Below are 17,632 nucleotides of genomic sequence, written 5' to 3'. Positions count from 1 at the left end.
AAAAGACAAATAGAAGTTCCATCAGATATTGCAATCTGCAGATAGCAACAGCCTTTTTTCATTTTACATATCAAAAACTACAGCAGTGATTACTGTTCCTGATTACTACAAGCAAAAAGCAGAACAAGCGCTTTTGGCACACCGGATTCATTGCACATCTGTAATTGGCTAACCCCATCATGTGCGTTATTTCAAAAAGTTTTGTAGACTGCACATATAATTTAAGATATTCATGCTTCTAAAAAAGACCACCTGGAGCTAACCCATGCAACATAAAACATGAATGTAAAAATCATATGGAAGCATTTTATTAAGAACTTTGGAAAAGCGGATGTTGTGGCATTGACTTTTACACAGAAATTTCCACTGGATGAAAATCCATATCATTATAGTGAAGAGAAATTAATTTCGTTTTAATTTAAAAGTTTTCCCTGTTTTATTTCAGTATCACTACTAAGGCTGGAGCTAAAGCTACCATCAATACTCTTCTCCTCCTGATATATTTACCTCTGCAAGTCAGAAGCCCATGCTTTTACCAAAACCCACTCAGCCAACACTATCAATATTCTCAAGCATGAATTGTAATGCTAACACCCACCACCTTTTAGCAGGAATGAGAAAAGTATGTTCTCAACTTAGGAGTGAATTTTTATTGACATGCTAAGGACTACTGTGCCCAGAAAGGCATCCACATTAAAAGAAGAAAGAAGAAAGTGAAAAGTTAAAAATTTTGGACTTTCTATTAAATATTAATATTCTTCACCAGATTGTTTTCATTACAAAGGCTGCGCTAAGGATGCACACATGTAGAGAAAGATTCAGGACTACAAAAAGGAGAGAGTCAGCCCTGGAGACTGAATACAAGAAGATGATATTTTGATAATTGGGTTTTAGCTCTGGACTCAAACTCTCCCCCCCGCCCCCCATCCCCGCCCCTCCCTCAAATAGCTAAGAAAAATAAACTATATTAAAAGAAGATAAAAATATGCAATATTGACCAAATTACTGTAACTGCATGAGAAAGGAAGATGAATTGCAGTGTAATAGAATGGAAATGCAGTAGTTGCTGTGAGTGAGAGAAAAGACACTAATGTCATCTTTTCTATTTCCTTGCTCTTAAAACACTGTTTGGTTCTTTTCCTATTTAATTTTTAAGTTTCAAGGTAAAGTTCTAGCAATAAACAACTCTTGTAGGGACTGAAATTTGATTGACAACATTTTAGAACAAGTATTAATTTGTTATCAGCAGTAAATGCTTTGTGTCTCCACAGAAGTGATGGATAGAACTTTTTATAATACAAATAAAGCACCATGAGAAAGTAAACCATTCACTCATTTCTGCTAACAGAAGTGGAAGGATCTGGTAGGTTCTTTTTATGCCTTTCTTCATTAAAAAAAAAAAAAAAACAACAAAAAAAAACCCAAAAAAAACTGAACGTGAAATGCTTTTCCCATTATTTCTGTTCTGCCTCACAAAAACCCAGAACCTTTCAAAGCCCTTTAACTCCAGTAGCCTAGCATATAGGACAGCAATGACTACAATAAAATGATAATAGTAGCAATAGTAGTAGTCATAGTAATAATAATAACTAGAAAAGCACCAAAAAACCAATATTCTTATACTGAAAAAAAAAAATTAGGTTTAATTTACTAAGCTGAATAGATCATTGTCTATGATCCAAACATCATTGTAACTTAGGAATTTTAAATCAGCAATCAAGCCATGTTTAAACCCAGTTTCCTGATGGTCATACCCTGAGCAGGTTCTGTAGGAAAAAAAAATTCCTTTCTTAATAGTAACTTTCACTTTAATCTGCTTTCCAAGAGCAATTAATTATACAGTTAATGTCTTTAACTTGATTCTGCCAATGTAATATTCTTACAATATTTCAAAACCATAATTGTTATGAACTAGGACTCCAAATGCCTTACAAATACTTCCATATACAATGCAAATCCTAGTTAACTGGACTTGCAATTTCAGACATTTAAGCTAGTTTTGTTTGATAAGAATTACTTTCCATTTATCCATGTTTGTTGAAAAATATAATACTTTTATCCCCTTAGTGCAGGAAATTTCCCAGTATTCTGCCTATAATGCTTTGAGGCTGAAACAGCTCAGTAGTATAAACTTCTCAACACCAGTATCTGCAAAGTATTGTCCTGAAAATTGTATTGTATTGTAACCTGAACTAGAAAGACTTGTAGAATTGATTCTGTAGAAGCAAGCACTTAAATAAACCTTATCAAACTCTTCTGCCTTTTCTGCATCATTAAAAGTTTTATTATACCTTACTGCTAAAGAGTCTATACTGTTGCCAGAAATATTTAACATTTTTAAAACACATAAAGTCATTCTTTCTTGAATTCTTCCAATCACATTCAATTTTTTTCTTAATGTCTCTACTTGTCTTTGCCAATATTCTGCACCTCAGACAGTCCAGTTTATCTTGCTATATATATATATATATATATATATATATATATATATATATATATATATATATATTTCTCTTTAATGCCATAAGTTTTCTATAAATACACATACATATTTTTTCAAGTTAATTATTTTACTGTCATTCTGGAAAAGGACATAGTTTTAGAATTTGCAGGTGCATAGGAAATTATAACTTTTTTTTTCTTTAGGGGTTCTAGTCTTAGTAGTTCTAACTTTTATTCTATTATTTTATTTATTTATTCTATTATTTTGTTTTTTCCACCAACATTTTTCCTCATGATCAGTTTCCCCCATCAGTTTCCCCACTAGGCAAACAGTCCCTGAAAGGCACAAAGCACACTTGTTGACACCCTGCCTCATTTGCCAAATTTCAAGTCAATCAGGTCATGATCACCTGTCACCAGACAACCACCAACTCAGCCCCATATTCAATTCATCTTGTCTATAATAATGAGATTCAAAGTGAGCTACCTAATTCTGGGTCCCATACCTCTCATACCAGAAAAGCATCAATAATTCTCATAGGGAACATTCATGTTTTACCACCGACTTCTGGAAATTTTCAGCACTTGGTTTCTGTTACATTCCAAAAGAACCTGGTTGTCTTTAACTCATGCAAAAAGTTGAAGACTAAGGTACCTGTGCCTATGGCTGCACTGCCACATAAACTGGTTTACAATGGATAAACATTACATTTACAGTGGTTGGTACTGATCCATAGAGCACAAGAGTAGCCTATATATAAACAGGGATCAGATTCTCGAAAGAACAATGCCTGCAAGGCAGGGAGAAATAAATTACAGGGCCATCTGAATTTTCCAGCATGAGAGCAGAAATTCTGCACAAGGGATCTGGATTTGGAGACCCTTTTCATATCAAGGAACACCACCAATTCATCTGCATTATCCTGTTTTCATCTGATTGAGTTTTTCATATCAAACTTTGAAAAACATCATCTTAGGCCAAAAACACTATGGAAGAAAATAATTCTTACTTTGCCCTTATAGATGGTTTCCCTGAGACAGAATTGTGGAGGGGCTCAGAACAGAAGGCTGGTCTTTCTGGAAGGCTTGTGGGTTTTAGCAGGGAAAGGCTTGCACTATCTTGAACTTCCTGCTCAGGAACTTTCCTTTTAAAATATTAAAGGCTAACAACAGGTAATGTTATTTAAAGTGTTTCCACAATGAGGTCATGCAGAAGAGAACAACTTATTCATCTCTTATAAATGCATACATATCTAGCACAAAATATATTAGAAAAAGATATTTAAATTAATGAAAGTAATTCCACTTGACATTTGGGATAACAATTACCATACTTTCCAATTATCATTATTGCTTGTTTTCTTTCCCAGAGAATTCAAAGTGCTGGACTTATTTCCTCAATCCCAAGCCCTGCAGTATGATATGACATCAAGTTCATTTTCAGCTTCGACTTACATACTTTGTTTATCTTGAGAATGAAACCTTTGAAAAACAGGCTAGTTTAAAGGAAAAATGTGCCATTTTGTTTTAAAGTGTAGTTTTTCTTCTTATGGTTATCAATTTTTTTTTAATCTCTCTACCAATACAGACTTGAAGTTAAATTAAGCGCTTTATGGCAAGGAACTTTTCAGAGTTGTATTTACTTACATTGAACAGGAACAATTTGGACAATAAATATTTCAATATACCACAAATACTTCGGAGAAAATCTGATTTCTCCTGCAACTGATATATATTAATTTCAGAATACAAATGTGTAAAGCTACCTAATTGCAGAATATGGAACACCAAAAGTAGAGATGGCTAAACTAGCAGTGACATTTTCACACAACCTACCAGTCAGTCAGTTCTATTTACTGAAATCCTTTTTTGCTCCTCAGCTACAATCTCTCCATCATCTCTTCTCTAACAGCAGAAATAAGGTTTTTTACTTATGTAGCATAAAATGTAAAGGTTTGGCATAGAAAAATAAAAACTATAAACTCACTTTTAACTTGACATATCCAAAGTTGTCTTACATATTCTAGTTTCCACATGTCGCATCATTCAACAGGAAATAAGACTTGTGGCCTTGCAAAAACATTTGTATCTCCAAAAATCTCACAGAAATTAACACCTCACTTCAATGAAAAAAAAAGAATTAAAAAATGATAACTATTTCAATGCCATCATGGCTAATTATGAGGTCAAGGATTGCAAACTTAGGCACAGATTACCAGATTTTTTTCTGTTTCAAAAGAAACAGAAATTTTAAAAGTCAGGAACTCTGTTCAAGGCAAAGGGTCATGAGTTTACTTTTATAGTGGCAGTGGTACTGAGTCAGAACCAATGTCCCAAAGATTGCTCAAAACCAAAATACACAGCATGGCTTTTCATCAGCCAAACACATTCAACACACTGAAGAACATCACCATGCTTCACACTCCTCTTCTCCCTTCCTCTTTCCACTACTAAAAAAAAAAAAGGAAAAACATGTGGCTTAGCAAAAGGACCCACAATGTAGTGGAAAAGAATATGAAAATTTGCATGATCTTTGAATGCTTTTAGAAACAGTTTGTGCCACAAGTGCAATGAAATTTAAAGTCAATAATTTGAAGACAATATTCCAAAACACCAAGGTCCTCACAAGAGTTTGATGTTGGAACAGGACTACAGGGCCTAGTACCAGAATGCACAAGGGGATTTCAAGTTCCATGTGACATAAGGCACCACTTTCTGCCTGAACACACAGAAAATACAATTAAAATACTTCCATTTCTAGATAACTTTCAGAAAACTCAGATTTTAGTTCTAAAAATTGGTAAGCAACTCATTTACTGTTGTCCTCAGAATATATTCCAGAAATGGAAGACTTTTAGAAGGATGGAAACAGGGGAGAATAGTACTGTTATTGATAACACATTGTATGTACTTTCAAAGACTAAACATTTTATTCCTACTGACTATAAGTAACATCTTGATTATTTTTGTCCACATATATTTACACTTCAGTCTTTAAGAACTATCTTTAAACTTATCTATTATAAGTTGTGTGTGTATTTGTTTATAAGGACTGAGATTTCCTATATACAGAAAGCCTTAGACAATGTAGCAAAAGAAAAATGACTGAATGCTGCTGTATTAGAGGATGGAATTTTTTTCCATTTTTAGCAAATGTCAAATCATTGACTATTGCTTTTAAGATTAATAAAAGATATAATGGTTTTTAGATCGCCCCTAAATAAAGATTACTATGAATGGAGAAATGATTTACCAATAGCCACCACAATGAGATTTCCTTAAAGGTTACAATCATCAGTTGTTTAGCTGAAACACTGCTGAGAATGCCTGGTCATTTCTTGAATAATGCATAATGTTCATTGCAGATTTGATCTGTATTATTACAATACAGATATTTATAAAATAATGGTGAAAACTATCTGATACTTTCCAATTGCTCAAGATATTTCCATGAAGTAATTGACTCTGAAAGTATTATATGGAGTTACTTGAGCCCTCATTTGCAAGCACAACTTGTAGCGATCACTACAAAATAGGCATAAGAAAACAAACTCATCAGCCTTTACAGACTTCTAAGAAAAGCTGTGATAAATACAGGGCTGAGTAAAGGACCTTCCTGAAATACCGAATTAAAATTATTTAATTGCTGTACAGTATTGGGGGGAAAATTTAAAACTAAGCTTTTAAAATGAATGATTAACAGAAACAGGTCAACACATTTGGGGGAAGAAAAAAATAGCAGTTACCTATACAATGTAAGTACCTCTCAAATAATTTCCCAAATATCTTTAAGTCTATTCAGAAGATTGCTTGTGCACATACAAAGTATGTCAAGTATTTTATTGTAGGTTTATCATCCATACTTCACATGAACCTGCAAGCTATTTATGTGAGCTTGATTATACATATGAGCTTCATCCAGGGCAGCAAAAAGCAGCCTTAATAAATGAAACTGAATTTCTTTTGATGTAATTTCATGAATGTTTCATCAGAATGTGTTAACAGGTTTCTATGTAAGGAGAACTGGTGAAATCATAAAATATACCTGTACTATACAGTTAAACCTGCTTATGGAGAATTCTTATACGATGAAACACGCTTTCATCAAGCATCGTTTCAATATACTGACACATAAATAATACAATCCTACTTAGAATTAAGCCAAGCAACAAAACAGGAGGAAAAAAATGTCAAAACCCCTTCCTGAGCCCCCATACCCCTTGCACCATAAGGAATGAGAACCACAGCACTACATGGTTGGAGGGGCAGGGTTATTATATCAGATAGGGTGAACAGATATTAAATGTTTACCCAGCTCTTTTTTAGGGAGAAACATTAATCTAGATCAGACTAGTGATGTTGTTGTCTAAGAATAAGATTTTGTTCTTCCTTTAAATTCTTTTCTTCATTAGAATCTTTGCAGAACAAGGAAGATTTGGTATTCAGGTATACATTCCAGAAGAGGATAATGAAAAATAGATCCCAGATACTCTCAAAATATACAGAGATTGGCAGAGCTCAGAGTTTCAGTAACACAGGACGCTTGTAGAAGCACAGACAGATCATAGATTGTACAGCAGAGTCCACTTTACATCTACCTTGAAAAAATGTTGAATTGCCTGAGAATAAACTCTCATCCTGTAAAAATGTGGAACATTTGCATATTATATCAGAAGCCTAATGAACCATGTTACACTCATGCCCTGGACGATGTAATTATTGCTTTTTTTTCTTCCATGAGAATTATATATGATGTGGCAGATAATATAAATTAAATATATGAAATGATGGAATTACGTCCAGCTACTAAATCGTCAATCTGAATCTGCATTGGTTTATGCCCTCCATACCTCCCTCCATTCACTGAAAATTTTAACTTTCCTTAAATAATATCACTTCCTTTAAATGGAAGGGCAGGTAAATTCCTTTGCACCATCAATACAAGTAACCCTTCATGGACAGCTGTGGGCTGATAAATAAGATTCTGTTTCTACCTCCTCCCTCAACCCTTAAAGGTGGCTTCTTTGTTTGCCATATGCTGTATGCATTCTATCTGGTTTAGTGTAGATTAAGGGTTTATAGTTCATGATTCATGGAAAAAGCTTGAAGTGCTCAAATCTCATATGCCTCCTCCAAATATATGTTTCCTTCAAACCGTGAGAGCAGTAGCTAAAATAAAGGAGTATTCTGTACTGCTAAAGCCAGGACACACAGAAATCTCAGGTTTGGTAACCTTGATTTCTGTCACTGCAACCTAGTCCCTAATATAAAATACCTGTAAGACAGAGATCACACTCATCCAGATGGGTAGCATTAGTTGAAAAAATAATAGATTACCAAAAAAAGTCCACTCTACACAGGTCATTGGAAAGACTATTTAGGAGCAACACACACACAGCCTCTATTTTGTGGCAAATCACATGTAAAACACTGCTTTTGCTCCTCAACTGCTTGTTTGAGCATTAAAAGATAACTTTTAATACTGAAAACAGTCTATTTTGTTCATAAATGCCTACTGGCACAGAAGTCAAAAAAATTTCTATAGACATAGATACAAGAGGATAAATAATATCCTAGTCTCTCAGCTGAAGATTTAAGTATTTGGATGTGATGCTTTCAAACTTCAGAAATATGTGAGTCTACCTTTAAGGCATAGCCAGAAAATGAAGAGATCGAGTTCTCAAATCAAGGAATAATGGCATTTTCCTCTCAAACATATACTTATATAAAATACTGAAACAAAGCAACACAGTAACAGGTAAATAATTTGAAAGAATTTAGTCTACATCACCCAGAAGACTTACAGCTGTAATAGCTACATCATAGGTTTGTTGTTAAATAAAAATAATTAAAATAAGAGGTTTATTTCACCTTCACATGGTGTCTTTCTCATGCAGACCTCAGATTTCCACATTTGAATCCCTTTAAAGGATTTGATATGCAGGGAAAGAAGAAAGGATGAAGGTAAAAATTTCAATTTAGAGGCTACTAAAGGCTGCCATATTCTATAGCACACAACAATATTTACTCCATACCTTTAACTGATGTATTAGGTGGAGGTCCTTCCATCCTCAAGTTCCATGGAGGATCACCTTGATTAGCGAAGTCCCTCATTTTCAGATAGCTAATTGTAAGTCGGATGATGGATGCCTTGTCAAGCTGGCTGGTAATGGCTGCAGGCAGTGGCAACAACTTTGCCAACTCATAGAATTCAAAATTCTCCTTTCCCCGGCGAGAGCGAGCAGCATCTCGGGACTTTTCCTTCCTCAAAGCTTGTAAACTGAAGGAAAATAAAGAAAGTCGGGCATTCATCAGTATTAGTGTTCTGTCACATTTAACCAATTTACATTTTTCATTGCTGGTCTTCAAATTATGACATTTTCGAAATGTTTTTGCATATTGATCTACAGAATTCAGGATATATAAAATGGTGCTTCACACTTGAATGACTGAAACGAACTAATTGAGTTTAAGTGGTGGTCAACGTATTATGTAATGATTCTTAAATCACTTTAGCCACTTCCTTTTTAGCCTGCCTTTCCTTTGTCAGCTGTCAGTCTCAAGAAAAAAAAATCCCAAGAATACTGTGTACATGTGGGGCTTATATGTCTAGGTGCCATTGCTTCTCCCGGACTCACCCACTCACCCAATTTTGCCTTAATTTTTGTCATATTCTGACTCTTGGAAGAAGGTTAAAAGCAGATGATTCAAGTGTTTGCCACCTCTGACAGGAGCTGCAGTGCAGCCAATATTACCAAAAAGGTTGCACACTAACTGCTGAGACACAGAAGTGTAAGTCTGGTGCAATAATGGGAAAATCCCTGTGTTTCATGAAGCTGTTCTTCAGGAGTTGTTCAACTGTCTTAGCAGTGGAAGCAGTAACCTTTGTCAGTGGGGTGAGAAAGCTGTTAATACAGTTATGTGATTCGCATTTCTGACTGTAATTCACCACCACATTCATGGCAGACTGACAACTTTTTGATCAGAAAGGACCTTCTGCTTTACATTGAACTGTTGGAAATGCAAAGACATCCATTGAGTCCTGTTTCATCAATGTATCATTTGCTACCACTAATACAAAACACAAAGATAACTCAGATTTTACTCCTGCACTATTTGTTTAATTGGTGTAAAACTCCTGAATGCAGTGGGATGACAATAGTTAACACCTGGGGGCTTTTTTCTTTTTTTTACACAGAGCAAAGTGTTCAATTCAGGATATTATAAGCTTCACAATACATCTGCCTTGATAGACTCAGGCTGGTGCTGGGGCTGGTGTCTGTCCATCACTGTGCAAGGTGAGTAGAAACTGTTCTTGTACCTCATTATGGGTCTATCTTTCCTTTGCTTCATTTGTTTATCTACTAATTTGATGAAATTAAAGTCACAATTCCATTAGCTAGTAGTTGTTTTACCACAGAACTAGAATAGAACCAGTATATAATGGAATAATAAATGCTTCTCTCCAGCTTCCATAACCCTTCCTGAAACCTTGGATTTATCAACAAAAAAGTCATAATGACGAGATCTACAAAAGCACTCTGACATATTAAGTAAATCAGTAGATTTGAGGTATGCAGATAAAACACGATGAAGCTAAGAGCTCTATTCACCTGTTTTTCTAACTTGGGAATAAAGTGAAGAGTTTCTCTTGCTTTAATATTCATAACCACCTGCATTTTTGTAGCCATCTCTGCCACTTCAGACTTGGTAGGGCATATCAGCTGGGCCCTTAACACACAAATAAAATCCCTCTATGACAGTTCCCTTACTATGTTAAGGGAACTGTTAACATGTTACATTCCCTACACAATTCCACACCAACAGCAATTATATTTAAAAAGACAGTCTGGCTAAGAAATAGGAATGGTGAGGTAAAGGTATGGGAGGAAACAGCACATCCTTACCCACAGATAGAGATACAGAATTCTACTGAATGATATAGTAAAATACATACTTGGTTTTATAAACTATACACTGAATGCTAGCACCTTGATTTGTAAACTATATTCTAGGAAAAAAGTATCTGAAAAATAAGATTTCACAATGCTCATTGTAGATGCATCTCTCTCAAATTTCAAATTTTGGATATCTACCATCATGGATATCTCTCAAAAGGTACATTAAATACAACATATAAAAGTATTTAATGTATACACAGACATATGGGAGCTACAACTCTGTGAGGTATGAACTGTCCAATTAATTCCAAGGAATTAGTATGCCCCCACAAGTTAAATATATACAACAGCGACACAAGGAAAAGGCAGGCAAATGTCTCTGCACAATTACTTCCAAGTGAAAGCTCAATTTCATGGCATAAGACTTGGCCTTTTCAACCTGTCACCACCTTTTTTTTCCTGGAAGCCAAGCCTGAGAATTCAAGTCCCCAAATCAAGTTAGTAGAAGAATTGAGATTATAGACCTGTTCTGAAACTGCACCAAGGACCTTCTTCCTAAAGCACTTAACTATATCCCTATGTAAGATGGGAGATTGTTAAAGATCCCTAATAAAACAAAACAGAAAAATTACAGATCTCAGCAACTTCTGAAACTGAAAAATGAGTGGTGGTTAGAAATTGAGTGGTGATAGAATATTCCTTAGAAACACCAAAGTCTAAATCCACAGTTTACAAGTCCTATAGAGGCTTCAGGAGATTGCTGAAACTGAATAATATATTGGAATGTAAGCTTATGTAAAACATTACTGGATCAGTAACAGCTTGCAATGGAAGTCATTTGAGCTGAAAAGTGAGGCTCCGTGTGTCAGCAAACAAATATTTGAAAGCCACCTATGGTTATTCAAAGTTACACAACAAAAAAAGTAGAAGGGATGGGGAGGTGATATGATAAACAAAAGAAACTCCTGAGAAACAGTATTGAGAATAACTCACTTTTTCTCCCAACCATTTGTTATATTTTCATTTGTGGAAGCTTCATAGGGTGAATCAAGTCAAGGAATTTTTAACTTGGAGCACTTCTCTTGGCACCAGTGCCATTAAGCTAAATTAAGAAAGGGTGTCTGTGAATATGTGCACACAAGTCCTAATTTCTACTCTATGTAATTCCACTAGGGAAATACACTGTACTGTTGGACACTGCAGTTATGCTGATAAAATGGGTCCTTAATTTGGGAGCAGTGATTTCCTCAGCAGGATGCAGGAATTCATTAGATACAACCTAAACATGGCTGTTAATCCTCTCCGGCACCTGTAATTCTGATAGGCAACATCAGCTTCCTTGTCAGATGCTCTTAATAAAGCAAAGTACTGGCTCTGATAATCCCAAGAAGATGCTAGAAAAGAGGAGTGTGAAGCTCCCAACAGAAAGCAGTGATTCTGACACACGACCAAAATTCATCTTGGTTCCTATCATATGACACCTGGAACTAGAGGTGGTTCTTGGAACATAAATGAATTTAGGCTCTTCTGCTAATAAGAAAAATTAAAATATGGGAAACTAAACACATGTTTACTAAGTGGCTTTCGAAAAAAAGTCAGAAAGCACCAAGAAAGCAAGCATCACATGTTTAAAGAGTTCTCAAATGACAGAGAAGATCCCCAACAGTCAAGTAAATCTACATAAAATATCCACAGTACCAAGAGAGTAATAGTGGGAAATATACCTGAGGGATATAAATATTGCTCCCTTTTTGCCTCCTGTGGAGAAGGCATAGTAGCTAAGACAATTGGATCAGGGTGCATCAGGGTACAATGTAAAAGCATGATGTTGTCATACAATGGTGAAACTTCATGTATTCCCTTAAGAAGACATTTCTCATAGAATTTCCACATACAGAGTCCTCTAAAGAAGACTAAGAGGTTTCCAGCTGATAGCTCCTGATAATTCTGAGAAGCAGGACCATATAAACAGGATATTTCATGGCTTGAAGACTAATGCTATTTTAGATATGGATTCTAAAATATATTTTATTTTTCCTTTTAGGGCCTTTCCAGATAGACTGATATACAGGTGGTCTGGCTTTTACAGATGAAAGGGTACAATAAATACTAGCATATAATTCTAAAATTGTATACATGACATTTCTAAAGTAGATTTTCTATTGAAGACCCAGCAGATGCAAAGGACATGATAATATGGTGCTGCATAAAAGTTTTATTGGTACTCGTAACTCACTTGTGATTTCATTGTGCTTGTGGTCATTCCAAGCTTAACCTGCTCTATATTTTATTTCACATAATTTTATATACTTTACATTCATAAGTATATACATGTATTTTTGTCTGTGTGCACACCCACAACCTTCACGTCTGACCAATTGACATCTGTCACTTTAAAGTTGGGACAATCACAGATCCTAATTTTTGCAGCATTTAATAGCAATCAAACATATTATAGCATATCAACAGATATACTGACCTAGACAAGGGTTTTTTAGCATATGTTCACAGAATCACAGAATCTTCTGAGCTGAAGTGATGCACAAGGATCATCAAGTCCAACACTTAAATGAGCAGCCTAGATGGGGATGAAGTCCATGATGTTGGTGTTATTAGCACCATGCTCTAACCAGCTGAGCTAAACTCAGGATCATAACAATACCTCACTTCTGTGTCTCAGTTTGGGCAGGAAAAATCAGTGAAATAATTTAATTATGTGAATTTGCATTTTGAACAAAAAGAGGGGAACGGTTGCAGTTACAAATAATTTTTACTTGCAATTTCAAAATATAGCTTGGAAAGTGGTGGTTTGCAGACTTGCCCAGTTTTAGAAAGGCAGCTCACATTTACATTTCACCTACACTGCTCCCTTAGATCTGATGCAGGAGAGACCCCCCCAGCAGAGCTTCTCAGAACATCGGTCTCCCTCTGCCCAGCTCTCCCCACATAACAGCACTGCTGGGATTTATGGTACCTTCATTGGACTTGTCACAAATAGAGATTGGATTGGAAGCTACAGCCATAAAACAAGGTTTGAGGGACAGACGGACTGCTGAACTCGAGATATAGTGGCTTGAGCCAACGGACAGCTTATCTGTGTTGTGCTTTCATGGTTACTGCTCATTTCCATTCACAAGAACATTTCCATTCACTTCTCTGCTTCACAAGCAGAGAAATATGGCAAAGTCTCACAAAGGATGCACAGTATTTTGAGAATGGCATTGAAATCCTCCCTCATTTCAGCAGAAATTTTAGAAATGCAAAAGTATAACAGAACAGAGCAGTTTTTCTTATATACTAAACATTTTCATACTTGTTAACCCAGTTGTTACTGAGCAGTAGTGAATGTCTTAAGCCCCTAACAACAATGTGGATTAGTAGCAGCAACTTCAGATATAGTATACAAATAACACTTAATATCTAATAATGTTTATAACAGGCTTTATAGAGAAAGAAGCACTATGTGTCTGTGTATATTTTTCTATTAGTCTAGTCTTTAAAGTCAAGGATCAAAAGGTCCACTATAAACAGGATCCAACTCTCTGAAGGAGAAATTCAGATGAATGTTATAACCATTTCACAGAAAAGAAATCAGATATAAGGAAAGGCTCTGCAACATTTGAGTGCACAATGAATCTGCTACAAAAATATTTGGAGATATGTGATCCAGCCCCTTCAGTCCTCCAAAAGAGACTTTAAATTATACATGTCCCTTTGTGTATAATTTATGTTCTTTATATTTCCCAATATAAAGAACACAAGCAGGCTTACTTTCTAGTGAGCATAGTTATAGCATTACATAAAGCAATAAATTTATGCTGCTTCTGAGTCCATAGATGTGAATTTGTGCAAATCTGTATCAATATTACTAGAAAGATCCTCTTTTTTTCTTACTTTGTTCCACACTAATATGATGTGACATAATATTACCATACTTTGGACATTTTTGTATTTAAATCAACTTTAGGTCCCTTCCTCTGTTATTAATAACCTATTTACATAATTTATGTATTTATATTATACAATGTAGTGGATTATTATGAAAATTTGACTAATAGAAATGTTTATACATTCTGATCTATTACCAAAATAATCCATTACCTGTTTTCTCAAAGCCACATCCTTCAGAATCTTTTCTGGGGATTCAAGCTGACCAGTGAAAACAAGGAGGGCAGTTAAGTCCATTTAAAACAAGTACATTTAAAATCTGACTTTTAATGCCTGGGTAATTCATTAAGATAATGTCCTGCTCTACTGATAGGTGACCACCCATAAGCCATGTTCTGTCATATAAAAATCTTCTTCTATTTCACTGATGTTGTGGAACAATTAAACTTCTAATGAAGTTCAAAGAATGGAATAGCATCGATATTTAAGTGACCCAATTATTTGGAATATTTATTGATTTTACTTCTATATGACTCTTCATATTCCTGATTTTTTTCAAAAGTTAATTGTAGCATCTCAGAAACACTGTTCAATCCAAGTGGATATTAATCTGAACAGCAGTGCACATTTTCAGACTCCAAAAAAATTATTTAGACTGTAGGAAAGATGAAGGAAGTAAAGGAGACCAACCTGCACTGCATAATTGCACATATTACAGTTGAAAAGACCAGTTTTGGAAGTCAAACATCACCACTGGTGGTAGCATGAGCCTGAGGCTTGCTATTATCAATTTTTTTTTGTTCTGTTTTTCTAAAGGTTATGCCCTAGAAACTTCACAAATATGCATGAAACTGGATATTTTTTAGTATAGTAGATCCAAAATACAAAAGAATGAAGCAAGAGAGCTAGTGCTCCTGTAGATGTGAATTAAAAGAAAAAATCTGCACTCAACCTTCTAAGACTAATTCAATTAGTTCTGAAAAATTGATAATGAAAGTATGTTAACATGTTTACCTCTAATTTCTACACTACATTTTGCTATCTTTGGGGATTTCTTTTCTTCTAGAACAACTTTTTGACTTGATATGTTTCCCTTTCTTTGATTTTCTTTTTCTTTCTGCTATCCCATTCATAGATTTTCTTTTCACAAAGATTGTTTCTGAACTGAGAGTACAAGAACTTCAAGACTAATAATAACAGTTACCAATGTCTAAAAAAGGACACTACTTTTGTGAGGGGAAAACCTCCAAAATCAAAAGCCACATTAAATTTTACCTTCTTTCTTTTTAAGTAGATCTGAGAAGCCAGACGGCAGATTTTTATGGATTTTTCTACTTGTTTGCTTAGGAGATCCGAACATTGCTCAGTCTCACTATTTATCAATTAATCTAGCATGCAGCCTCAAAGGAGAAAGGTCGACTTGTGTTAAAAATTCATCCATCAAAAATTCATCAAAGACTTCATCATTTTAACTTGCGAACCTTTGAACACCTACATACTTGTCAGATCTGTGGTCATAGTTAACTGGGATCTATAGTTACCACAGTGCCTATACTTGCTCTGACACGAGCTGCATGAAGAGACTTTCAGGTGAAAGTGCAGTACATAACCAAGTGAGGCAGACTGCCTCCTCAAACTGCTCTTTCTATCAGACAAAGGATATCTAACATCTGACTAAGTTCCAAGTTGGTAAAATCAGACTGTTTCAATGACCAAACACTTTTCAGAGGAGCGCATTTTTGCCCCATCATAAAAATCACCATTCTTACAGACAAGAATTTGCAAAAAAAAAAGTGCTAAATTATCTGATACTATCATCAAGGGCCTAGTCCAGAAATTAAAGCCATTTAATGCTGTCTAAGAAAAAATAATGTTTTGAGACTTTCTTTAATGTGTGAAGAAAGCTGTATAGTATATGCTGGAAGTTAAAGCTGGAACCTTCAAGTTCAAGGTAAAAGCTCTGCTGCTTAACTAATGCACTGCTCATAGCTGTCATCATTAATTTATGTTAGCCTCTGTAAACATCAAGAGTATAATAGGCCAATTTCACAACTAAATATAGATGCACATTTTGCCCTTATATAAATGGCAGATTGCTGCTGTAGATCATCACTGCAGCAACACGTCAGTAAAGATGCACTGTTTGATGGTCTGATGCTCACACAATATATAAAACCAGTTGTAATGGTTGTTTGGAAGCAAAGTGTAACATAGCAGCAAAATTTCATTTGTTCCACAAACTCAGGATATATTAAGCTTGGCTGACAAAGACTGTTTGATGTGCTAAATCAGTTTGACCTTCATTTTTGCTTTATATTTCTCATTTAACACATGAAATGACCATTATTTTTTCACCGTATAGGGAAATATAACAGAACTGATTTCTATTAAAACCTTTCTTTTCCTTGTAGAAAGAACAAAATATTTTGCCAAAAGTGCTTTAGCAATTACTGCAAAACTTATAAAAAATAATACCTATATTAAGCCAAGCTTTTTATTATATCAGTAAGACTTAAAGTTGGTTTTTAGGTGTTGTGGTTTCACAGAATAGGATTCTTTTGTTTTAAATATATAAACATGGTTCAAGGAAATGGTTTCTGTCTGCTTGAACTAATTGTTAAACTGAATGTTTTATCAGCAGCAAGTACCTTTGTTGAACCGTTTAAATAACAGGATTTACTTCCAAAGTGAGTCATTAAAACATAAAAATAGGAACATGGCAGGTTTTTGAAGCATTACAAAGGTGCCATCCTGCACAATCTTTTAAAACTGATGTACACCTTGATAGAGAAACCTTTAAGTGAGCTGTGATACACTAGTTCAAATCCAAATTCTACAACTAGAACACTAGTGTTTTCATCCTTTTTTTTCTTCCTCTGTTGAACTAAGCAATTGCCAGCCTCCTGATAATAGAGAAACCTCAGTTTTATCAAGCAATTTTGCAGCACCCAATAAACAGCATTTTACCTTGGAGCAACTTGTACATTTCACACCTTAAATTTCTATTTACCAAATCAGCTAATCACTTCACAATTGAACTTCTCAGAACAAAAAATTATCAATTAAAGTGGTTGAAACTCCAGCAAATTATCATTTAGGAATGAAGTAATTGCTTTCATCAGGGCAGAAAAGCCCGCCAGAACAGAAATGTCACTTCAGATTAGTGTTCTCACTCCTGAAGCTATGGATGACACAGCTGATATAAGACTAAATGCCAAGACCAATCAATTGCTTTTGTGGCTCTGTTCTGAGCTGCTGTAAAAGGGGCCATTTTCTAGGATCTACTCTTCATTATAGTAAATGCTATCTCCTTGGTAACATAATTCCATTTCTCATAAATTCCGTCTGAGAGCATTGTCCTAACAATGGATGTTTGTGGAAAAGAATGCTGTTGGTTTAAT

The 17,632-nt window shown here is 35.0% G+C and overlaps 1 protein-coding gene across 5 annotated transcripts in view; it reads right to left on the bottom strand.

Moving 5' to 3' along the window:
• The window catches only part of NPAS3 (neuronal PAS domain protein 3), a 595,107-nt gene that overhangs the window by 404,687 nt on the left and 172,788 nt on the right, over positions 1–17,632 (bottom strand). For all 5 annotated transcript variants that reach the window (XM_077180438.1, XM_077180439.1, XM_054635311.2 and 2 more), the window contains one exon: positions 8,478–8,722. In XM_077180438.1, the coding sequence (XP_077036553.1) occupies positions 8,478–8,722 (245 nt within the window). The remainder of the gene's footprint in view (positions 1–8,477; positions 8,723–17,632) is intronic.

The sequence above is a fragment of the Agelaius phoeniceus genome, chromosome 6 (genome assembly GCF_051311805.1).
Source record: "Agelaius phoeniceus isolate bAgePho1 chromosome 6, bAgePho1.hap1, whole genome shotgun sequence".
In the NCBI taxonomy this organism is placed as follows: Eukaryota; Metazoa; Chordata; class Aves; order Passeriformes; family Icteridae; genus Agelaius; species Agelaius phoeniceus.
Note: the sequence above shows the minus strand (reverse complement) of the source record. Positions and strands in the feature narration are given on the sequence as shown.